The sequence below is a fragment of the Chelonia mydas genome, chromosome 21 (genome assembly GCF_015237465.2).
Source record: "Chelonia mydas isolate rCheMyd1 chromosome 21, rCheMyd1.pri.v2, whole genome shotgun sequence".
NCBI classification, from domain to species: domain Eukaryota; kingdom Metazoa; phylum Chordata; order Testudines; family Cheloniidae; genus Chelonia; species Chelonia mydas.
Window position 1 is genome coordinate 5,089,644 of NC_051261.2, and position 25,679 is coordinate 5,115,322.

Here is a 25,679-nt window from a genome sequence, read left to right on the forward strand (position 1 = left end):
AATGTGGAGGGCCACCCTGAGAGGAGGAGATGGAGATACACTGGTAACAGCTTAGGTCCCTTCATAGCTACTTCGCAAGGGTTCTCTCCTCATGGAGTGTCCTGTGCACCAATCTCCAAGTCATGGGAGCACCCCCAGGGTAAAGCCAAGGAGCTCAGTCCTAAAAGGACCAAGGGGCCTTAACACCCATTGACATCAGACACCGAGGGAGCTCAGCAATCCGCACAGTCAGGCCCAAGATGCTTCAGGAGGCTGCTGGCCCCAGCAACGTACCCTCTCTTCGTTAGCATTAGAAGAGCCAGCGTCTTTCAACTTGCCTACCAAACTCCTTCAAACACAAAACTGCACAAGTCCGGCTTACAAATATCCCAAGATTATCTATCTACCTATAACAAAACAGTAAGCTACGTACCTAGCTACACCAACAGCGCCAGACCATTGGGATATCGGAAATAAGTTAACCCTTGCTGTTGGAACAGATCATTGGTGTGAAGGAGATTGCACAGAAAGTAGATTCTTTGGCCCAACTGCCGCAGTTCTTCCAAACCACCCACACAACACCACAACCGCCACACACAATAACCCCTCACAAAACAGCCTCTCCCCGCAGCACACACCACTCCCTCGCCACCCACAGACACAAAATCAGAACAACCACCCACACAACACAACCAGCACACACAGTCAGCCCAGACACCCACAGCCCCTCTATGCAGCATACGTCCCTCAGTTCTTGAAACCTGCACAAATTAACACAATTATCCCAGTGCCATACATGGTCACCCACGTCACTGGATTAGGACTTCTTAGAGCCATCTGCTTGGGGTGCAGAGCAGCTAGGAGAGCTGCCTGGGCATGCAATCTAGAAAATTACACCCACCACCTCCCTAACATTCACCAGTGTCATCCCTCTGCCGCAAAGGTTAAAGACCTTTAACAGCATTCCTATACAGTTGTGACCCTAACTGCTCTGCTAACAGAGCTGCTCTATGGGTGCATCCAAATGCACCAGTTTCCACCTCAAACTTCAGCCCTGCTCCAGAGCTATTCACTCTCTGTCTAACATGAATCATGCAAATCTTGTGGAGATGTTGCCACGGGCAGGCACACTAAGTGCAGGGATTTAACTGGAGTCTCACATTTGTGGGTTTGTCTAGACCTGAACTTTCTATACATGAAACAACAGAGCTGGCAGGAGTTTTTCACCTCCACAAACCCTACCTCCACACCGAGGGGGACGTGCACTCCACACGCCGTTTAGCCCGTCCTTGGTTGTGCAGTGAATAGAGGCCTCTCCAGTGAGCAAGTAACCATTTTCACATTTGTAGGTTACAGCTGACCCAAAAGAGAAGTTTTTTGTGAACTTGCCAGTGTGACTTCCATTGGGGATGTCTGGAGGCGGAAGGCACGGAATACCTGGAGATACACAGGAGGAGTGTATTTTAGAATCAATACTGGTAGAGAAGCAGCTCCAGTTACTTGATCTGCTAAAGAAATTTAGGAGCCCTAACTATGAAACCACTGGAACGAGCAAGGCCGACAGGTAACGCGCAACAGGTAATTATACCCAATTCTCTTTCGCACTGATGGTCTGTAAACTGTGAAAGAGACTTACTAGGATAGTGTCTTAATGGTCTACACCTTCCTTCATATGGACTGTTTTAAGACCAACCTGTTGAATCCCTACCAGGTGTTGAAAAACGCATGATTTTCCTGCTGCACCATAAGTTGGTGAGCACGCCAGGGCAGGCGAACGCCTTAAAGCACAGGTAATGAGCTTCGTGTCTGGTTTTGGATGAATATAAGTGGGTATCAGGTAAACCTGTTGTGCTATTCAGAAATCCAGAAGGGCCAATAACCACCTTAGTGGGGCATTTTTGCCATACCAAGCTGAATGCCTTTTGCTATTACTCAGTTATCAAAGAAAGACCAAATTCTGATTGTCAGGAAGTTAACACAAACATTTCTCTCTAAGGTGCAACCTCCCTTCAATATGGTCTTGTTCTTAAAATACTGGCATTGGACTCAGGAGACCTGGGTTCAATTTTTGACAGGCTACTGACTGATTCCCTAAACGATATGTCACATAATCACTCTGTGCCTCAGGTGAGACTTTCCGGGGTGGGGATCATAATTCTTCCATATCTGTTTATTCACATTTTGGGGGGGGGGCACCTAAGCACTTCGACAGACAGTTGTGACCTACTTACGCTCACAAATGGGAACATCATCACTCCATGCAACACGCATGCCAGAAATGTCACATCGTCTGTAAGGCCGTCCAATCAACCGGTGCCTGGAGTTAGGCAGAGGGGGTTATCAGTTCTTATCTATTTCTTTGGCGTTTGAGCTTTCCTGTGAAGCTCAGTTCTTCTGGGAAGCTCTTCTCCCCAGCCACAGCAGGTGGGGACCAACACCACTGACTTCGGAGTGACCATCACAGGAGAAATGCTCCTTGCCAGAGCCGAACTCCCCAGCCTCTTGTAGAATTAATCTCTGGTACAGAAGCCTATGTCGGACCAATGAGCTGCTATTCTGTGAGACAGGGGATCCAAATGTCCTTCTGGTTCCCTCAAGTCCTACTCACCACATCAGATGGATCATTCCCCACCACTGAACCACAAGCCAAAGGCAAACTAGGAACAGCACTACAGCATTTCCCCCTGGCATTTTCAGGCAGGTTGCCCAGAGGGGTTTTGATTTTCTCATGATGGATGAGATACGTTTCCGTGGGTGTGGGCCAGGCAGACCCAGCTGGGGTCTGGCTAGCTTGAGATTCATAAACTAAGTCAGTCAAGACTGTTGTAACGCATGCAGGAGTAACACCCCACCCCAGCAGAGAGGTCCAAAACACAGACGCTATACAGCAAATCTCAGCTGAGCTGGCTCTGGAGTTCAGCAGCCAGCTGTCGTTACAGGCAGTGTCTGTGAAATGGGACTTCCTGTGGTCACAGGTTCTTCCCTTTCGCCCTCACATAGGACACACTCTACAAGGTCACGAGCCAGCACTACAGCTGCAGACCTCTGTTTCTCAGACCCCTGAAGCACAGTCCTCATCTTCAAATGGAGAGGGCATATGACGCCCTCTTCTGCCACCGTATCCCCAGCATTCTCACTCGGGCACCTTCCCCAGCAGGGTTTCCCTTTGGAGACACCTCATCAGTCTGGCAGATGGGCAGTTAGTCAGTGAAAACCCTTCCACCCAACTCCGTACGGGAAAACAGCCATTTCCAATGATTCCGAAGAAGAACTATTCCCATGTCCAAGCAGGGGTAAAATCCAAGAGATTCCAAGGTTTGCCCTGGTCACTTGGATCCTACTCTCCACAGGAAACATCTGTGCTCAGCCAGCACGTGCAGGCAGAGCATTCAGCTGGCCAAACTGCAACTAAAGTTTGTACAATCAATGGCAGAGCATGAATGAAGACAAGAGGGAGACTTATTCCAATCCGTCTTTCCTCGCATATAAAAATTATATTGATTGAGCCAAGAAGATGGAGGGCTGCTTTAGTATGGAAGAGTAAACTGCTTTCAGGAGTTGGGAGAATATGAGGATATCCATTTGTGTTCCACAGCTGTAAGCGAAGCACAAGTAGTCAGCTCAGGCAGTCTGAAACTTACCCTTCTTCACACGTGAAGTTGACGGTTGACCCAAAATGGATATCTGTTACAATAACTCTGCCGTTCTCCGGCTCTCCTGGATGACCACACGATTTCTCTGGTGGAGAACAAGGCTCGGATTAGGCTTCTCTCTTTCAGTGCAACAATTATCCCCAGGAACTGTCCATATTTAACACTCCCCATAAAGATGGCATTTAAAAGGGCCCAGAATAGGCACAGCGAGAGAGCTTTACTAGTCACTATTAACTATTTAAAGATACGTAACATTTTGCAGCGTGGACACAACTTAGTGCCTCGAAGACCTTTACTGAACAATAGAAACAAAATTCATTATGATATTCACTTTTACAGAACTCGAATGCTTCTGACCACGTTCGATTTTCAAGGCATGTAACAGTGGATTGCATATGCGGGTGTCTACTGTATCCAGGCCGGCAAGTATAGTTTATAGTCTTCCCAACAGGAAAGGAAGACTGATTTTTATACTCGCTCTTCAGCTCAGCAAAGCTTAACCTCGTTGGGACTCCACAGCCCTCTAGGAAGAAAGGAAATACATATGAGAAAAAAAGAACCATATCTACTCTGCTGGCATGTACCACGTCAGGTGCAGGTAGATACAACAACAGAAGAAGAACGATGAGACAAAGGTGCTAATGCAACAAAATCCATAGCTGGAGACCGAATCTCAAATAACACACACACACGGCCAAACTTACCACTGGCACAAGAATCTCTATTTACGAATCAACTAAAACAACATATGCACCTGCCCTGTTTACCTCAGGTCCTAATATCCATCCTTGGGCTGCCCTACTCCCAGGACGCTAAAATGTGCCATTTTTCAGAAGTACTGTCAGCGAAAGACGAAAGGGTCCCAATCGTGGCTTCTGGCCTGAAAGCATAGGACTCTATAGGTTCAGCAATGCCCAACGGAATTAATATCCACATAGAGCATCATCTGTTAAAGGGCCCAAGCCCTTCACAAACTGATACGACATCCCATTGACTCAAGACACTTAAGTTCTCTCTTACTCTCATCTAGCGGCTGAGGCGATAGGACGAGCACACCTCACCGACGGCAGACGTGGGAACATAAATAACCACTCCTCGCGCTGCCTCAACCGTGAGCGCTGACCTCTCATTGTATCTAGCAGTGTGTACACACCCAGATTCGCACCTTGGGAGATTCAGACTGTTCTGGGGAACGCACTCTCTGCCACTTCCTTCGTTTACATTTTCAAATTCAATTGTCTCATAAGAATATATTTGCATTTGTAATAACAGCAAGTGTCTGGGTTCACACCATTAGTGAAACCACTGCAACATCGATGGGTGGACATGCCCTAAGAGTCTGCGTGGGAGTTTGTCTACAGAGTCATTTCTTTTGCAGAGCCTTTGACGTCATTTTCATGAGTATTTCTACACTATTCCATCTTCCTTCTGACACTTTTATAAATCCTTTCAACTGTAATCTTGTCCGGCAGCACTCAGAGAGCCACGCTTCCACCGGCATCAGTGTGCAAGTTCCACCAAAGTCAACTGAGCTTCTTGTGCCGGCAGTGATTATAGCCCTGTGTGTCTCCCTGGGGAATCTATTAACTTAGGCTTGAATAAAGACTGGGAGTGGATGGGTCATTCCACGAAGCAAAACTATTTCCCCATGTTTATTCCCCTCCCTCCCCCATGACTGTTCCTCAGATGTTCTTGTCAACTGCTGGAAATGGCCCACCTTGATTATCACTGCAATATGTTTCCCTCCCCGCCCCGCCGCTCTCCTGCTGGTAATAGCTCACCTTACCTGATCACTCTCGTTACAGTGTGTATGGTAACACCCATCGTTTCATGTTCTCTGTGTATATAGATCTCCCCGCTGTATTTTCCACTGAATGCATCCGATGAAGTGAGCTGTAGCTCACAAAAGCTTATGCTCAAATAAATTTGTTAGTCTCTAAGGTGCCACAAGTCCTCCTGTTCTTTTTGCGGATACAGACTAACACAGCTGCTACTCTGAAACCTATTCCCAGCTGTGAATTTTGTTGCATTAGCTGGTGTGTCTGAACATTCTTTCTCTCGCTATCAATCCTGTTGGGTTAGTGACAAAAGGAAGAAGCCAACCGAAAATCCATTCACCTTCACATAGAGGAGAAGGGTGGCTCCAAGTTCCAGATGTGGTACAATAGATCGAAGCCTCTCCACGGAGGGCGTAGCCGGGGTCACAGCTGTAGTTCACATATGCTCCACGGGGGAAAACTGCCAATGGCTTGCCATTGTGCTTCCCTTTGACGATGACCGGAGGTGGGGGACACAGCAACACTAACGGAGGGAGAGGGGATGAAGAATATTTCAGTGAAAAAAGTCTGAACCCTGTTCAAGAAGAGCATAAAATAGGCTGGTCTCCAGGAGGGGGGAAAGCCCAGGATGCCTGTGTTGTATCAAACCCTGCATCGCACCGATGATGCAACACATCCAAAAAAGATTAAATATCACCGACCTCGATTCCCCTTCACCCCGGAACTCAGATTTTCCTAATCTGCTACTTTTCGGTCCCTAGAAATCACCCTTCACTCCCTTAAGAATCCAAAATATAATTTGTGGAGAGCGGGACGAGTTCTGCTGATTTGTGTTTCCATTCAGAGCTTTAGGATGCTCAGTGAGACAGACCATTGCCAGATCTCTGCCTGTCAGGAGGGCAGGGCAGGATGCAGGGGATCAGCTATCACAGGGACGAGCACACTCAAGAGATTAGGGGGTGGGCGGATATTTGTATGTTCCCCATTCACAGCTGAAAAGTGACCCCTGGATTCAAAGGACGTTTATTTTTTTGCGTCCAGACACATCCCTACCAGATGTTGATCGTCTCAGTTACCCTGCAGTCAACCTTGATTCACACTCACCCTGTGTGCAGGCTGGAACAGGAGAATCCCAGTTTCCGTCATCTTGGCACTGAATCTGACGGCTGCCGTTCAGCGTGTAGCCAGGATCACATTCAAACCTAACAGTGTCCCTGGGTCTGTAGACAGGTCCATGTCCAGCTACTTTTCTTCCATTCTGGATTGCTGGGGCAATGCAGAGAACCTCTGAAATTGAAAAGGTGCAGAAGGCGTCAGCCTGCCCGGCAGGCGGTGCTCTTCAGTGGGCCCTTGGTGCCTGTGCTCTGCACTGACTCCCCACCAGTTTATGGGAAGAGAGTTTATGGTGTTGCTTTTAACCTCTCCACTGCAAACACTATCGTGCAAGCCTGCCTAAAACCACATCCCACGGGGTTCCATACTGCTCCTCTTGTGGGGAGCAGAGGCCCCAGATGGCTCCCTCTCAGTGACAAAGAGAGCAGGGCTGGCAGGAGAGCTCCTGTGAGGGGCCCACAGTTTGGGATCTACTCCTTGCACTTGGTCTGAAACAGTTCAGGCTTGTTGGCCTTTCCAGTACCCACTGCAAATCTTCTCTGTTGACTGAGTGTGTAGCGAGGGGTAGGGATTGGCGGCAGAGGTTTATGTGTTTCTCTCTGTGTGTGTGAGGGGAGCGTAGATATTAGTTTCCAGTTTTTGTGATTCATGTCAAGTGTGCCTCGGGATTCAGACAGATGCTTTCTCTCCCACCCCCCCCAATATTTTCCTCGTGGGCGGTATATCTGTGTGCACAAGCGCAGAGTGCGCATACAATGCCTATATTTTCAAAAGCATTTATTTCACCATGTGTCTAATTAAATGGAGCTTTAATTCCCTGCTATTCATTCTGTTGCACTGGTGAGCTTGTCTTTCATCTTAAATCCTGTGATAGGAGCTCGTGCAAGGAGTAGACGCCAAACTGTGGGCCCCTCACAGGAGCTGGGTCTGTAGGCACGCTGTACCCCATTTGTTCTTCCATTCTCCACTTCTGGGCTTACGCACGTGGCTGAAAGGGAAAGCATAACAAACCCTTTAGACTCTAACGCATGTGTGGGATGAAACGGGCAGTTTACCCACTGAGCCATTGCCTTTGACAAGTCTTTTACTTCGATTTCATAAATATTTCTACATTCTCACGTCCTCTTGTCACCTGTAGCAATTCTTTCAGCATGAACATTACCCGGCTGCACTCACAGAATCATTCACCACTGGTACGAGTGGATGCAATGCCGCTGAAGTTAAAGGAGCTCCTCTTGCCAGCAGTGACTTTGGCCCCGTGAGTCTCCCTGGAGGTTTAGTCCCCAACTGTGGAATCTGCTGAATTGGTGGCTTGTCTCAAAGTTCTTGGGGTATCTATTTAAATCCTTTTGCGTGTCTGACGCACCGAGCGAGACAAAGGGAAGCAGCAAACAGAACAGAAACGCACCTTCACATTGAGCATGGGGGTTGCTCCAAGCTCCAGACGCCGTACAATGAGGTGATGCCTCCCCAAGAAGGGAGTAGTCAGGATCACAATGGTAATTTACGGACACTCATCACCCAGAATTAAAATCAAGCCCCTTTAAGCATCTCAGTTGGACAACCAAAATCCACCGGACAATTTAGGTTCACTATTTAGTGTGTTACATTGCAAGAGCTAACGGCCGATTGCTTTTCTGAATCTTTTACTCATTTGTAACACTCTCATCCCCACCCCATTATAGAAAAGAGCTTGACTGAAAGACCAGAGTGAGAGGGAAAATCAGAAGTGAGTTCATGATTATTCCACAGGCAGGAACTAGAGGGACATATTCCACCTCCAAAGGAAGAGTGAAAAGCGTGTGTAGTTACTGGAAGGACTGCTCATAATTGATAAAAATAGTGAAATTCAGCAGAGGAAGCAGAAGTACCACCCGCAAAAGCTGCGGTGGACCAAGAAGTTATTGAATATCATCTTCTAAATCACTTCCAGTTCCCATTTCAAGATGGGACAGACATGAGGATCCTGAGCAGAAGAAGATAAAAGTGCTCTGCTTTCACCTTTATGGTACAGTAATTCCCCTCAGCAGACCCATGGCTCTTGCCAACTTGGGTCACTTCTTGCAGCTGCTGCAGTTGGAGGAATCCTGACCCCCAAATGCATTGTGGGAAAGCACAAGCTTTGCAATAAAAGAGAAGGGACAAAATTACTCATCTGTCATCCCCGCTGCTCTCGGAGCCCTGCCAGCACCGCCCCCAACCTGGTTCATTTCTTATCCTCTACGTCTGTTCCTAACAACTGGGACCGTCCACCTCTCCCCTCAAACCAGTCTGTAAAGTCTCTTGATTTGAGGCGAGCAGCAGGCAGGACAGATCCAGACGGGGTTAGCGTTGGAGGTGCTCGCGGATCAGACAGAAGGGAAACCTGTTTCTAGATGCAGAATACAAACAAATCGGAGTTTTGACACTTGCCTGGCTCACAGACTGGCAGAGGTGGATCCCACGTGTCATCAGTTTGGCACTGACTCACACTGTGACCCTTCATGGTGTAGCCGGGATCGCACTCAAAGGTAACACTGTCATTATATAAATAGACATGTCTATCACCAGATACTCTTCTTCCATTCTGGATTTGTGGGGCTGGGCATCTAACCTCTGAAAAAGAAACGCTTTAGCTGAAACACAGGGCCAGAGAGGAAGAAAAACATCTCCGCAGCCTTCGCAGCTCTCAAGCCTTTTTTACACTTTCACTATTTTCCCTGTAACTTGTTGCACTAGCCTATATTATTCCTACTTGAAACTGTAGATTGTTGTGGGAAATGTGGAGGGCCACCCTGAGAGGAGGAGATGGAGATACACTGGTAACAGCTTAGGTCCCTTCATAGCTACTTCGCAAGGGTTCTCTCCTCATGGAGTGTCCTGTGCACCAATCTCCAAGTCATGGGAGCACCCCCAGGGTAAAGCCAAGGAGCTCAGTCCTAAAAGGACCAAGGGGCCTTAACACCCATTGACATCAGACACCGAGGGAGCTCAGCAATCCGCACAGTCAGGCCCAAGATGCTTCAGGAGGCTGCTGGCCCCAGCAACGTACCCTCTCTTCGTTAGCATTAGAAGAGCCAGCGTCTTTCAACTTGCCTACCAAACTCCTTCAAACACAAAACTGCACAAGTCCGGCTTACAAATATCCCAAGATTATCTATCTACCTATAACAAAACAGTAAGCTACGTACCTAGCTACACCAACAGCGCCAGACCATTGGGATATCGGAAATAAGTTAACCCTTGCTGTTGGAACAGATCATTGGTGTGAAGGAGATTGCACAGAAAGTAGATTCTTTGGCCCAACTGCCGCAGTTCTTCCAAACCACCCACACAACACCACAACCGCCACACACAATAACCCCTCACAAAACAGCCTCTCCTCGCAGCACACACCACTCCCTCGCCACCCACAGACACAAAATCAGAACAACCACCCACACAACACAACCAGCACACACAGTCAGCCCAGACACCCACAGCCCCTCTATGCAGCATACGTCCCTCAGTTCTTGAAACCTGCACAAATTAACACAATTATCCCAGTGCCATACATGGTCACCCACGTCACTGGATTAGGACTTCTTAGAGCCATCTGCTTGGGGTGCAGAGCAGCTAGGAGAGCTGCCTGGGCATGCAATCTAGAAAATTACACCCACCACCTCCCTAACATTCACCAGTGTCATCCCTTTGCCGCAAGGGTTAAAGACCTTTAACAGCATTCCTATACAGTTGTGACCCTAACTGCTCTGCTAATAGAGCTGCTCTATGGGTGCATCCAAATGCACCAGTTTCCACCTCAAACTTCAGCCCTGCTCCAGAGCTATTCACTCTCTGTCTAACACGAATCATGCAAATCTTGTGGAGATGTTGCCACGGGCAGGCACACTAAGTGCAGGGATTTAACTGGAGTCTCACATTTGTGGGTTTGTCTAGACCTGAACTTTCTATACATGAAACAGCAGAGCTGGCAGGAGTTTTTCACCTCCACAAACCCTACCTCCACACCGAGGGGGACGCGCACTCCACTCTCCGTTTAGCCCGTCCTTGGTTGTGCAGTGAATAGAGGCCTCTCCAGTGAGTGGGTAACCATTGTCACATTTGTAAGTTACAACTGAGCCATAAGAGAAGTCCTCCATTATCACCCCAGTGTGCCTTCCATTGGGGATGTCAGGAGGCGGAAGACACGGAATACCTGGAGAGACACAAGATATTTAGAATCAATACTGGTAAAGAAGCATCTCCAGTTACTGGATCTGCTAAAGAAAACTAGGTGCGTGAGCTATGAAACCACTAGAATGTACTAGCCCAACAGGCAACGGCCCAGGGATGTCGGATTTGATTGGGCACTGATCTTCCGTAAATCACCAAGCTGACTTACTAAGACAAGTGCTAACTGTAGTAGCTTACTGATGAGTAAGACTGGAAAAGGGCAAATATAGTGTCCATCTATAAAAAGGGAAATAAGGACAACCCAGGGAATTACAGACCAGTCAGCTTAACTTCTGTACCCGGAAGGATAATGGAGCAAATAATTAAGCAGTCAATTTGCAAACATCTAGAAAATAATAAGATGATGAGTAACAGGCAGCATGGATTTGTCACGAACAAATCCTGTCAAACCAAGCTGATTGATAGCTTTCTTTGACAGGGTAACAAGCCTTGTGGATGGGGTGGAAGTGGTAGACTTGGGATATCTTGACTTTAGTAAAGCGTTTGACACTCTCTCGCATGACCTTCTCCTAAACAAACTAGGGAAATGCAACCTAGATGGATCGACTATAAGGTGGGTGCAAAACTGGTTGGAAAACCATTCCCAGGGGAGTAGTTATCAGTGGTTCACAGTCATTCTGGAAGGGCATAATGAGTGGGGTCCTGCAGGGATCAGTTCTGGGTCCGGTTCTGTTCAATATCTTCATCAATGATTTAGATAATGGCATAGAGAGTACACTTATAAAGTTTGCGGACAGTACCATGCTGGGAGGGGCTGGAAGTGCTTTGGAGGATAGGATTAACATTCAAAATGATCTGGACAAACTGGAGAAATGGTCTAAAGTAAATAGGATGAAACTCAAATGCAAAGTACTCTACTTAGGAAGGAACAATCAGTTGCACACATATAAAATGGGCAATGACTGCCTAGGAAGGAGTACTGCGGAAAGGGATCTGGGGGTCATCGTGGATCACAAGCTAAATATGAGTCAACAGTGTAACACTGTTGCAAAATAAAAAAAAAGCGAACATCATTCTGGGATGTGTTAGCAGGAGTATTGTAAGCAAGACAAGAGAAGTAATTCTTCCGCTCTACCTTGCGGTGATTAGGTATCAACTGGAGTACTGTGTTCAGTTCTGGGTGCCACATTTCAGGAAAGATGTGAACAAACTGGAGAGAGTCCAGAGAAGAGCAACAAAAATGACTAAACATCTAAAAAACATAACCTATGCGGGAAGATTGAAAAAATTGGGCTTGTGTAATCTGGAAAAGAGAAGACTGAGAGGGGACGTGATAACAGTTTTCAAGTACGTAAAAGGTTGTTAGAAGCAGGATGGAGAAAAATTGTTCTCGTTAACCTCTGAGCACAGGACAAGAAGCAATGGGCTTACACTGCAGCAAGGGAGGTTTAGGTTAGACATTAAGAAAAACTTCCTGACTGTCAGGGTGGTTAAGCACTGGAATAAATTGCCTCGGGAGGTTGTGGAATCTCCATCATTGGAGACTTTTAAGAGCAGGTTAGGCAAACACCTGTCAGGAATGGTCTAGATCAGGGGTTCTCAAACTGGGGGTCAGGACCCCGCAGGGGGTCGTGAGGTTATTACATGGGGGGTCACGAGCCGTCAGCCCCCACCCAGACCCCGCTTTGCATCCACCATTTATAATGGTGTTAAATATATTTTCAAGTGTTTTTGACTTATAAGGTGGGGGTCGCACTCAGAGGCTTGTGATGTGAAAGGGGTTACCAGTACAAAAGTCTGAGAATCACTGGTCTAGATAATACTTAGTCCTCCCATGACTGCAGGGGACTGGACTAGATGACCTCTCAAGGTCCCTTCCAGTCCTATGATTCTATGATCAATCAACTCATCTAGATATTTGCCTAGTTTTACAACAGGCTACATAAAAAGCACTAGCAAAGTCAGTGCAAACTAAAATGTCATACAGTGACTTGTTTATACTGCTCTATATACTATACACTGAAATGTCAGTACAATATTTATATTCCAATTGATTTATTTTATAATTATATGTGGTAAAAATTAGAAAGTAAGCAATTTTTCAGTAGCAGTGTGTTGTGTACTTTTATGGCTCATTTTGCAAGCAAGCGGATTTTAAATGAGGTGTAACTTGGGGATATGCAAGACAAATCAGACTGCTGAAAGGGGTACCGTAGTCTGAAAAGGTTGAGAGCTGCTGGCCGAGTATACAGGAAGCGTGGCATCTCCACGCTTTCTGGAGGAGTTTTATCTAACACTCTATTGAGGAAGGGACTTCAATATGTACTGTTTTAAGATCAAGGTGTTCCATCCCAATCAAGCATGGAAAAACGCATGATTTTCCTGCTGCACCATAAGCTGGTGGCCACACTACCAGGGCACAGGCATGCCTTGAAGTGCAGGTAATGAGCTTCTTGTCTAATTTGGGATTAATACAAATACCTATCAGGCACACCTCTTGCTTTATTTAAACATGCAGAATGGCCAATAACCATCCTGGTAGAACATCGTTGCCACACCAAGCTCAGTGCCTTTTTCATTTACTCAGTTGTCAAAGAAAAACTAAGTTCTTATGGTCAGGACCTTGAAACAAGAAACTTCTTCCTAGGATAAACCCCCTTCACACACACACATATCAACCCAAGATGCTCTTGCGGTTAAGATACCTGGGACTTGGAGATCTGGATTAAAATGTTGGCTCTGTTATTGACCACTTCCCTGTATCACCCTGGGTACATCACTTAATCTCTCCATTTCTCAGTTCTCCCTCTCTAAAGTGGTGATCATAAAGCTTCCCTACCCGTTTTTTAACATTTAAGACGCAAGCAGGTAAGAGACAGAAGTGCCCACGTAAGCACCTGGACAGACGTTTGTAATTTACTTACGCTCACAAATGGGAACAGCACCAGTCCATTCAACTTGCCTGCCAGAAATCTCACATCGTCTGTAAGGCTGTCCAATCAACCGGTGCCTGGAGTTAGGCAGAGGGGGTTATCAGTTGTTACCTAGTCCTTTGGTGTAGGAGTTCTCTTGTGAAGCTCAGTTACTTGGGAAGCTCTTCTCCCCAGACACAGCAGGTGGGGACCAACACCACTGACTACTGAGCGATGATCATAAGAGAAAAGGCTCCTTGCCAACTCAGAACTCCCCAGCCCCCTAAAGAATTAAACCATGGAACAGAATCCTATGTAGGCCCAATGAGGTGGCATTCTTTGAGCCAGGGGATCCAAATGTCCTTCCTGTGCTCTCAAGTCCTTCTCGCCACATCAGCAGGGTCATTCCCTGCCATGGAATCACAAGCCACAGGCAAACTAGTAACATCTGCACTTTTGGGCAGGTTGCTGGGGGGTTATTATTGTGCCTGCTCCATTTTGGTTTTATATTTTTCGCGGTGGAGTGAATAGGTTTTTGTGGGCCAGGCAGACCCAGCTGGGGTCTGGCTAGCTTGAGATAATCAGTCATGCCAGTCGTAACCACTATAAGCCACCGCATCACACAGGTCCATATGCACAGATATTGTTGAATAAACCAATGCAGAGCTGGGTCTAGAGTTCAACACCAGCAGCTGCTATGGCTGTTTTCCGTGACATGGGAATTTATGCAAGAAGAGATTGTTCCTTTTTCAATACAGACATGACACTCCCTACAAATGTTCCAGCCCATCCTGCACCTGCAGACCTCTGCTTTTCAGGCCACTGAAGCACAGTCTTAATCTTTCAAAGGAGGGGGCAGGCAACAGCTCTTCTGCCACCATATCCCCAAAGCTCTAACTCAGACAGCTCTCCGAGCTGGGTTTGTCCTTGGAGATAGATGGGAAGTTAGCCAAGGAGTCCCTTCTCTGCATGGCCCTGAGGAAAGGCAGCCATTTCCAATTATTCAGAAGAAGAACTATTCCCATGTCCAAGCAGGGGTAAAATCCAAGAGATTCCAAGGTTTGCCCTGGTCACTTGGATCCTACTCTCCACAGGAGACATCTGTGCTCAGCCAGCACCTGCAGGTAGAGCATTCAGCTGGCCAAATTATAACTAAAGTTTGTACAATCAATGGCAGAGCATGAATGAAGAAAAGAATAAGACTTATGCCAATCCCTCTTCCCTCACATATAAAAATTATATTGATTGAGCCAAGGAGATGGAGGGCTGCTTTAGTATGGAAGAGTAAACTGCTTTCAGGAGTTGGGGGAATATGAGGATATCCATTTGTGTTCCACAGCTGAAAGCGAAGCACAAGTAGTCAGCTCAGGCAGTCTGAAACTTACCCGTCTTCACATGTGAAGTTGACGGTTGACCCAAAATGGATATCTGTTACAATAACTCTGCCGTTCTCCGGCTCTCCTGGATGACCACACGATTTCTCTGGTGGAGAACAAGGCTCGGATTAGGCTTCTCTCTTTCAATTCAACAATTATCTCCAAGATCTGTCCTATTTAACACTCCCCAAAAAGATGGCCTTTAGAAGGGCCCAGAATAGGCACAGCTAGAGAGCTTTACTAGTCACAATTAACTATTTAAAGATACGTTACATTTTTGCAGCGTGGACACAACCTAGTGCCTTTAAGACCTTTTTCTAACAATGGAAACAAAATATTCACTTTTACAGAACTCGAGTGCTTTTGACCAGCTTCCATTTTCAAGGCATGTAATAGCGGGTTGTAGCTGCGGGTCTCTTCTATATCCAGGCCGACAAGTGTATTTTGCAGTCTCCTCAACGGAAAACTTATTCTGATTTTTATACTCATTCCTCAGCTCAGCAAACCTTAACCTCGTTGGGACTCCACAGCCAACTAGCAAGAAAGGAAACACAGATGAGAAAGAAAAGCCACATCTACTGTGATGGTACATAAAATGCAAACATGGCAGGTGCCGGCAGATAAAACAACAGTTTTACAAAGGCCATGTCCACGCTACCATGTATGCTGGCAAAACACCCCCTGAGCGACATACATTTCACTGGCATAAGTGGTAGGGTGCACAGGGCTATGTGCTTGTCCCGCCAACATACTTTCCACCGCGCTCGGGGGTGGTTTTGTTCTGTCAAAGGGAGCGCTGTCTCCCGTCAGCATAGAGAGACTACCTGAGCAATCTAACAGTGGTGCAGCTGCATCAGTACAGCTGTGCTGCTGTCAGCTCACTAGTGTAGACATGGCCAAAAAACTAACTGAGGATCTGCCTTATAACATTCTTCAAGATGTTACACGAGTGATTAACACACACACACACACCTCCACCCCATTTCCATCTGGTTATAAAGATTCATCACTGGATTTCCTTAGTCCAATGTCATAAATTATGCCCTTGTTCAGTGGTACTATCAGCTGGAGACTAAATGATTATAATTATTCCTTCTGGCCTTAAAATATATGAATTAATTCCCATTGTAACCAGATCCCTTGAGTCCCTGTCTAGTGCTTTCTCCACTAGACCACACTGCCTCCTTCCTCTGAATCAGGCTGGTAAGCTAGAACAAAACATCTAATGTTTAATATGTATATGTTAGACCCCAATCCTACAACAGTCCCAAACAAGCAGACCCCTGAGCATCGTGACAGCTAATTGCAGGAGCAGGATGTAACTGTTTATACTAAAGCATTTCTAAAAATAAATGAATATTCAGACTGAGCTCTCCAGTCTCTATTAGTGGGGTTGGTGACTATTCCCCACCGACAGTTTTGATTGTGTACATGGAGCACCTGTTATACTGATTTTCTGCAAATCTTTCCATTCCTTTCGATGGATGTTTGGATATATTCCCGCAGAAATACCTCTTACCCTGCAAACTCAGAAAACAAGGGATGATATTTCAGAGACATCACTTTCCAACTTTAAAAAAAAACCCAAGATTATATAAAAGTAACAAAAAAGTCTTTACTAAACAGGGGTTAAAATGCCCCAATCTGTGCCTGTTCCTCTCTACATACAAACTTTGATACTTTTATTAATTAATATCTGATTTAAAAACTCACACCAGTCCTATTACATTTTCTTTAATTCTGTCTTTTAGTCTACTAAAGTTTCCCTTTTAAATTAGATTCCCTTATCAGTTTTCTTTCTTTCTTAGGGCTTTATATTTGTGCCTGTAGTACCTGAGCACTTCCCATATTAGATAGATCAACAGAGAAGAGGCAGCTAGAAGACATAATAGAACCTCCTGTGCTTCTCTTTTCCACAGTTATCGGAAACGCTGTTTAGAGTGGGCTTTTTTGGAGAGGTTCAGTTATAGGAAACGGCTTGCAGAGAGAGTTTTTCATTACTTCAGTAAATATTATTGTGGCGATGAGGGATTTCTCCTTGTGTATTTTGTCTTCCTGCTTCTTTTGGGTTAGGAGGCCACACTACTGCCTTCTAAATGCTTTTCATGAACTCTTCTGCATCAAGTTTTGCTACGTTCTGCTAAATGGTGCAAAGCTACCTTACTTAGCCCAGGGAAAGCCGTTTAAATAGCGCTCAAGTGCTACTGCTTGCTTTGCTGTTCTTACACCAACCCTGAAGGTTCTCCACTTCCCTAAAATTATTAACAGCTTACCTGCAGACTGCAAGAAAAAGGGGCCATTATTTAGAACCCAAGGTATAATTATTGGAAAGAAATGGAAGTCAAAATAAAAGGCCTGCAGCTACAAAAATGAAATTTCTGAGCTTTCTGAATTCAAGGCAGATATCAAACTCCTTTATCAGTCAGATTTTAACTGCCTGAAGGCCACTGAAATACCACAATGACATCTGCAAAATTATAAATCAGTTGGTTTCAGAACTGGTGGGAAACCAACAAAATAAAAAGTTATGAAGACTCACAGTTTAACACTGACATAAAAGCCTTACCCTGAACCAAGAATCACCGCTACAGTCTCCTAGCCAAGTTTAATAATACTGAGCACTTAAACAGCACTTTATGTCGTCACAATCCTGTAGGATTATTAACTAGTTGCAGGATCAGGGTTGAAGTGATTACACTAAAGAGTTCCCATAAAAAAAGAAATATTACATCTGGCCTCCCCTGTCTCTATTAAGAGTCTTAGAAGATAGTCTCCTCCGAGAGTTTTGACTGTCTATGTGAAGCAACCATTATCCTGATAAAACAAAGGGATTCTTCCCGAATCAAATTTCATTCAGTAGCTAAGAAACCCTATAGTTTAATGCAGGGAACAAAGGAAATGGGGTACAACTATGTAATATTTTAATTCTTCACGTATCTTTCACTTCTGCAAATGAACGGTAGTGGTTTGACAGTGCTCATCGACCTACTATATTTATCCATGTATAAAGTACGCCTTCTATTTCAAAAATACAGTGCATCAAAGCTTAACCTGAGGTCTCACTTCCCACATCCCCATGATAAATGCCATTGCAATGATGACTTTCTTTAGCTAGTTAAAAGAAAAGGAGTACTTGTGGCACCTTAGAAACTAACAAATTTATTTGAGCATAAGCTTTCGTGAGCTCACAAAAGCTTATGCTCAAATAAATTGGTTAGTCTCTAAGGTGCCACAAGTACTCCTTTTCTTTTTGCGAATACAGACCAACACGGCTGCTGCTCTGAAACCTGTCTTTAGCTAGTTAGCCAGTCACAACTGGGTGAAATTCCATAGTCCCGAGTTAAACAAGACCCCTGTGGTTGTGAGTGGGGAGTTACGCTTGAGTCAGGGAATTCAGAATTTGGTCTGCTGACCTAAAAGAACAAACCAGCATCTGAGCAGCACCTTTTACCTTAGAATCTGACAACATTTCATTGAGCCTATGGCAGAGTACTTACACCCATTTCCCGGAGGAGTAAAAGGAAAGCACAGAAGGATGAAGGGACTTGCCCACCTGACAATGACTCTGGCCAGCCTAGTCCCACTGTCCCAAGGGGAGCTAAGGGCCAAACGTCACCCAGCAGCACACAGGGGGAGAGAGAGAGACAGGAGATGGTTTTGTGACCACCCTTCCCACTTTAAGACCCCAGGAGGGTGTGGATAATGCAAGGGGAGAGCTGCTGTCAATACATGGCCTTGAACCCCGGCGTGTCCTTCTAGACCCTGACACGGCCCCCTTAGAGTGGGCGCCGACCTTCAGAGGCACCAAATCCCCCTTTTTTCTGGTATTGCGGGGGGGGGGGTCCCGAAAACACCCCCCCCCCCGAGTGATAACACACCCAGGGCTGGCCCCGCTCACCCGCAGGCACCTGCCCGGGGGCCGAGAGCGAAGGGGAGGGAGAGCAATGGGCCCGGGGGGGTTGGGGAACGGGCTGGAGAAGCGGGAGCCGGGACCAGAGGGACGCGCAGGGCTCCAGCATCGGCCCCTCACCTGCACCCCGGGCGGCGGCGGCCAGAAGCGCAGCGAGGCCGCCCAGAAGGCGGAGCAGCAGCGAGGCGCGGCGCATCCTCCCACCCGGCGGGGCAGCAGCGAGTGCGGGGGCCCCCCGGGGCCGGCGGGAGATATCGCCCGGCAGCCGCCCCCGCCCCCGGGGAGGGACCAGGGCGAGGCGGCGGGTCTTTCCGCGGGCGGCGTGAGAGGAACAAGCGCGGCCCCCCCCTCCCCCCCCCGGGGGAACCGGCCGCGGCGGGGGCGCCGCGAGCTCCCGCCACCGAGCCGCGCGGGAGACTCGCTGGTCCCCTGAGCAGCCGCGTGCGCAGCGGGTTCCCGCCTCGCCGCGGGGCGGGCGAGAGGGGCCCTGGGGGGCGGGGGGTCACGCCTCGGGGCGGGCTTCGCCCGGGCGCTGCAGTCCCCGCTCGCCCCAAGGGTTTGTGTTTTGCCCTGGGCCGATGGGGGCCTGGGCCATAAACCATGGGAGGAAGCCAAGGGGTCGGGAGGAGCTCTGCCATTTACTGCTGTGGGGCGCGGATTTCACCTTTTCCCTTTTGGACAAACTTAGCCCCCAAGTCCAAGCCTCCGTTCATGGGCCGCTGTTTCCGCAGTCTCACACGAGGGGGTGTTTGTTCTCAAATCCATCCACCCCCCTCCCCCGCGAACAAGGGACATTAAAAATTTAAATACTGAAAGTTGCTCGAGTGACCCAAAGGCCAAAAACAAAAAACCCAGACCCCCAAAAGTGTACTTTAAAAAGCATCATCTCCGGCTTTCTAAAAGCAGAGTCTGTTTTTGGAGGCCTGAGTTGAGGTTTTCAAAGACTTGGGCTTGGCAATTCTGCCACTGCTGGTGGCATTTACCTTTGCCAACTGACGTTTGAAAAAAGTTGGGAAACTTCGAGGGAACAGCTGTGCTAGCGGGGGGTCACTAAACTTCTGTATGGGTGCTTTCTTGGATGGGGGCTATGTTTAGAGAAGGGGATTTTTGCAGAGTGAATTCTCTGTGATTGCTGCGAAAAGAGAAGTTGCTCAGCTGTTGCAAGGGCACAGGCGTTTACTGTGATTGCATTGTTCAAGAGAACAAAGAGGGTGGTTACCTGTGAATTTACCAAGAAGAAGGGCTTGTTCCTCCTTCCCAGAGCACCCTTTTAGCATGGTCAAAAGTAACCCCCATGTCCCAAAGGGCTGTAAACAGCCTTATTGGGATCCGCCCGCCCACTGCTAAAGGATCCCCCTCTAGCCTAAGGGGGGTGTGGTCCACAGGATCTGGAAAACCAAATAATTATGGGGGACAACTAATGAACAACAGGGACAGGAGTGTGGTCAAAGGGTCAGACGAAGGGAACCGGACGGGGACACGGAGCAGAGGACCCCGGACAGCGCCCACTGCTCCTCAAAGGCGTCAAGGGAGTCAGTGGCACAGGGCAGGAAGCTGAGACAATGCAAAGAGCAGAAAAAAGGCACAAAAACAAAACTAAGGTAAAAGTGTAGCTAGGAGGATTTTCCTCATCTATGAGCAAGTCAGTGAGAATTGTGCAATTCATGAGCAACTGGAGGGATGCGGCACTTGCAAGTGATGCTCGTAAGTCCCGCACTAGTACTGGCGCTGTGGAACCAGCTGAAGAGGAGCATGCTGTCTATCTGCGGCTTCAGTTGCATTTCCTTTCATGCATCTCTCCTTCCTGAAGGTCAGCATAAGAGGCAGGTATCGAAAACCCATTCTGTTAATTATCAAGTAACATTCACAAGGTTGAAGTTTCTATCTCATATTTAAAACCGCATGCACTGGGTTAGCTAGACCTTATACCTCCCACAGATTCATGTTAAAACTGGTCTCATCTCTCTCTCTCTCTCTCTCTCACACACACACACACACCCACCTGCAGCGCAGGGTGACCAGCAAGATGAGAGATGGAGAGCCACATACAGCATCTACTGCCTGCAGAAACTTTAGTCTAAGCACACAACACTGCCAGGCTGAACGAGTACCACCACTCATTGATATATTTTGCTTTTCACAACTAAATCTCTGTACAACTTTTCATGAGTGATGTACCCGAGCATTTGGATTCTAATATCTAAACTATGTTGTTAAATCTGTTCACCTAAATTTGGGTTATTGTTGATTGTGTACTCTAAGTATCATATGACTTTAAAAAACAAACTTTGTATTTGTGGATAATCTAAGCACTATACCCAGATGTATAGACACTCTTCCCAATTATATAATTTTAACGTTAGCTTTAATAAAATTTTTAAATCTGTTTTACTTCACCATCCCAGCCCCTCACTAACCTTTACCAAATTTGGTGCATTTCTACACATTTTATGAAAAAAGCATTTACTATTTTCCTGCAGTTGAGAAGCCTCAACTTCACCTTAAAGTGTTTTTTCAACAATTTCCATTTCATAACCTCATTGTATGGAAAGTTATGAGCAGAATCACTATGCTACGGAACAGAGACAGGCAGCTAATGTGACTCACATCAACTCCCCCCTTCATCTCAAGTCAGCTCCCAAAATCTCTCAATCGGACTTTTCCTCCTTAACTCACTTGGGCTCTTTTGAAAACACCATTAATTGTGTTTAAAATGCCAAAAGCACCCACTGGCCCATCTACACTAAACTTCCCAATGCTACCGCCATTGGTGGCCTTGTGGACACTGGGAGCTGGTCTACACTAAGGCTGTAAGTCAAGCTGAGTTATGCAATTTACGTAACTGAAGTTGACATAATTTGGGTTGACTTACAGTGGTGTCTGCACCAAGCTGTGTCAATGGAAACACTCTCCTGTCAACAAAGCTTCTGCCTCTCAGGGAGATGGAGTACAGACATCAACAGGAGACCATTCTCCCATCGACTTAGCGTCTTCACCAGACCTGCTAAAATAGACACTGCTGCATCAATTGCAGCAGCGCCCATTTAGCCAGTAGTGTAGACATGGCCTGAGCTTTTGTTCTGCTTTCAGCCACTAGTGGTCTGACACCAATATAGCTCCATCAGTGCTCAGTCATAGTGTAGACAGGAAAACTGCTATAAACTGCTTACACCTACCCAGGCTTGAAAACATAAACCGCACTCGTGCAAAACAAGGCTTGATAGGGCAAATCTGATGTTATGCTGGGGATTTGAACTGCTAACTGAAAACCAGGACACATCCCCAGTGTAGCTATGACCTTAGCAACAGTGGCAAATTACAACATCTAAATCCAGACACATCCTTCAGGTAATCTGAGCAAAGGCAAAGGTTCATTAGATTAAACATCTTTGCAGTTTCTAATGAGTATCAGAAATCTGTTTCTTTCACATAGATCCTAATCCTATTGTAACACCGACAGACCCCAGTCGGGGACCTCTGGAGCTTAGTGCATGAGCCTCTACCGCATGAGCTGAAAGCCAAGTGGCTGTTAGCAAAGGCTGTAGAGCAGACTCATGTCTCTCTCTAAGTGGTCTTGGTGCCACTAAATGGGACAGAACACCACACCCAGGAGGTGTGTGGGTTACACTATCATGCTCTGATTCGGTTTGGATAGTATCTTACTGCACAAGTGATCCCACAGAAGGTATACACCCTGTAGTTTCCTGGCAGTGCATTGTTACAAGGCTGACAAAGTGCTACCCCTTGCTAGAAAGATCCATGCCCTAGGAAATCATGGATTTTTGTGTGTGTTGGGGGGGGAGGGAAGGAGGGAGCGTGCGTGCAAAAAGTAGTACTAGTTTCATCTGCTCTAGAAAGCAGCGACCAGATCACAGTAGAGGGGTAGATTTCAAACACATTTTTACATCGCTATTAAGACAGTTTCTATTTTAATGCACAAGGGAAAAAATAATCAGGATGCTGTCGTCTTTGTACAGTATTCCTTTTATTCAGCGAAAAGACTTAAGTACAACATAGAAATTCCAGTTTTTTCATTTCATAAATATGCAGATTGCCAAGTAAAATTCTGTACAACTTATATAAATACAAATTTATGTTTTCAGTGATAGTGACAAAACAGCATTTGGTTATGAATACCTTCTCACAGCAGAGAATTATTTCCTGAATGTAATAAGCTTGCTTTAAATGCTACCAAACTTATTTTCAGCTACTGAAATAGAAAAATAAAAGACATTTCCTTTAGGCACAGAACCACAAGTATAACCATTTTATTGCTTACTCATCAGAAAGTGCTCATAAGGAAACAGAGATAATTTATTTTGGCTCTCGGTACAAACTTAAAAAATTTGATCGTGTGGATTCTGAACACTTGAGTCTTACACACATCCGCGCACTTCATCCTGGGATGCTACACTGAGGACACACAGAACACAAGACTTGGGGTAAGAATACTTTGGGGTTGTTTTTTTTTGTTGTTGTTTTTGGAGTTTCCTGGACATGATAGCAAAGGAACACTGATTATTCTGGAGATGTGATTTAAAAACTGAAGATACATTTGAATTAATAAAAGCCTACAGCAGTTCAAGGAGTATATTTGGCATCATTAATCTGTATTTTAAAAGGGATAATAAGTACTTAAAGATAGAAACCTCCAAATACAAATCTCAACCAGGCTCTTGCTCGCAATAGCAAAATCTACAACCCCGAATACAACTGTAGTGAGAGGACTCTGGGATCATGAGATAAGTTTAGTACAATCATAGGACGTTGCCCACAATTTTTCTATTTTCTTCCAATATCATGTTCACTGTCTGATGAACAAGTTAGTAATCAGCACTGCAAGAATGATAGGCATCTTTCCTGCAAAACCAAAATAAAGGAAGTGTTATAACCAAAGTAAAAATGCATATCTTGACTTCACTCCAGATGTTTAGGTTAATGAGTTTCTTCATTTTATGTTCTGTCTGAAAGATTTGTTTTGTTAATTTTAGAGTTACATTAACTAATTTCCAATTAAAGCACCATTCATGCTGTTTCTTCTCAGAGGCCATGTCCAAAACAGAAAAGAGGCAGAAAAAAATTCATGAGTAGGATTAATCTGTACTCAAAGTTGGCAAACCGTGATAAGTTAGCTATTACATATCCTAAATACAAGAGAACTGGACTATCTATGCTCCCTTCCCCTAACGCTCAACTGTTTAGAGCACTGGAAAGGCGAGGGGGGTCATCTATAACATAACACTGTTTTAGGACATATTAGTTTCTTTCACTGACTAATCACATTATAGAAGAAGCTTATTCAACTGTACACCCCAAGAATACCACGCAGAGCACTACTGAAGAGTCAACAGTACTTTTGTACACTGTCAGGGCCCACGGTTTCACAGTGAACCCACTATGGAACACACCCACACCACCTGAGTTCTTCTTCAGCAGAGATCTGTTTAGCATCTCCTGCCTGCTGGAAAGCTCTGCATACAAAATTGTAAAATATAAAGTCTGTATGTTACTACTAGTCTACTGAATGAAGTCTCGGATTTAAGGATATAATTGCAACCTTACACCAGAAATGAAGGTCTAACATGGGCTTTATAGCATTAATATTCTTCTGGAGAAAATATCTGTTCTTATATTATCAAAATGGTAATATACTGAAGTAACGTTTTTATATGTTAAGACAGAGCTGTTAATGACAAGTTACATCACAAGGACATAAGGCACACAATGCATTCATAACTGCTGTAGTTGACAAAATGGTTACATAGAAATGAAGAATTTAGTGGATATTCACAAAAGTGTCACATTCAACATATCTGTTCAGGCCACAGAACAAAGGTAACAAAGTAATTTATATTTAATTGATATGTTGCACAGTTGTATTATGTTCTTGCAGATAATGGTTCATCAGAACCACACCATCTTTTCACATTATAGAAAATATTTACTTCAAAAATACCTTTCAAGACCCGAGTTAGTTTTTTTTCCACGTTCCTGTAGATCACTGAAGCGCTGATTTGCATCATATGGGCTGAACAGCAAGAAAGGAGAGAAACTAATTCAATAAAATATGACTCCAGAATTCAAGAGTAAAAATCAAAGTTGCTTTTGCTTCTTTTTACATAATTAGAACTCCAAAGAAAACTGATGCTTAATACTAGAAAATTTTTTGATGGCAATGGATTTTTTTGGGGGGTGGAGGGAAAGGAGGGCGAAGTAGTGGAAGCCCTATTAACTGGAACTTTTAAAACTAGCATGGACTAAAATGGTAGAAAAAAGTACTGTAGAGAACAATCCTGCCTTTGCAGGGACAGGATGACTCGACAGGTCCTCTCTCTCAGAGTTCTAGAATTCTACAGTCATGAGGTTAACTGGTTTAAAAAAATCCTTGTGTGTTATTCCCATATCATTTGATGATTTAAAAAAAGTGAAAGATTTTTTTAAAAAAATTAGTTCATGCTATTTATTTATTTTTGCATTTCTTTCAATGCACATAGGGAAAATTTACTTTCCAAGCACTAGTACAATGCAGCATTGCAGTGTTGTAAACACTAAGAGAATGTTTAAATCCAAAAATGTTATAAAATTTTATGTACAATTTTCTATGAAAACTCAATTGTGAAAGAAATCCCATACAAGGTAAAATCTATACGCAATCTACCCAGCTATGCCCCTTTTAAAGGAAGCACAGTTTTAACTCAAGCTTCCTGTCAATATTTATATTCATATTTCTGCCCATCAAACATCCCCAAGGGACTGCAGCAAACAGAGGTGTCAGGCTTCAGGTTCACATGATTGGGTATGTAGGG

General features: G+C 45.4%; 1 protein-coding gene and 1 long non-coding RNA gene across 2 annotated transcripts in view; both read right to left on the reverse strand.

Moving 5' to 3' along the window:
* The window catches only part of LOC119564405 (complement receptor type 1), a 56,725-nt gene extending 37,617 nt beyond the window's left edge, over positions 1–19,108 (reverse strand). Inside the window, exons 1-14 of the mRNA XM_043533799.1 lie at positions 18,994–19,108; positions 15,306–15,497; positions 14,973–15,069; positions 13,600–13,685; positions 10,503–10,697; positions 8,914–9,118; positions 8,147–8,220; positions 7,932–8,036; positions 6,515–6,697; positions 5,751–5,933; positions 3,964–4,155; positions 3,621–3,717; positions 2,211–2,296; positions 1,222–1,416 (exon numbers count right to left, since the gene is read on the reverse strand). Of these exons, the coding sequence (XP_043389734.1) occupies positions 1,222–1,416; positions 2,211–2,296; positions 3,621–3,717; positions 3,964–4,155; positions 5,751–5,933; positions 6,515–6,697; positions 7,932–8,036; positions 8,147–8,220; positions 8,914–9,118; positions 10,503–10,697; positions 13,600–13,685; positions 14,973–15,069; positions 15,306–15,497; positions 18,994–19,069 (1,966 nt within the window). The 5' untranslated portion in view covers positions 19,070–19,108. The remainder of the gene's footprint in view (positions 1–1,221; positions 1,417–2,210; positions 2,297–3,620; positions 3,718–3,963; positions 4,156–5,750; positions 5,934–6,514; positions 6,698–7,931; positions 8,037–8,146; positions 8,221–8,913; positions 9,119–10,502; positions 10,698–13,599; positions 13,686–14,972; positions 15,070–15,305; positions 15,498–18,993) is intronic.
* Positions 19,109–22,839: 3,731 nt separating this feature from the next.
* LOC122463441 lies at positions 22,840–24,967 on the reverse strand. The gene is made up of 2 exons (XR_006286836.1): positions 24,830–24,967; positions 22,840–23,733 (listed from the first exon to the last, which is right to left on the reverse strand). It is a non-coding gene; the product is annotated as an uncharacterized LOC122463441 (long non-coding RNA).
* Positions 24,968–25,679: the final 712 nt, after the last annotated feature.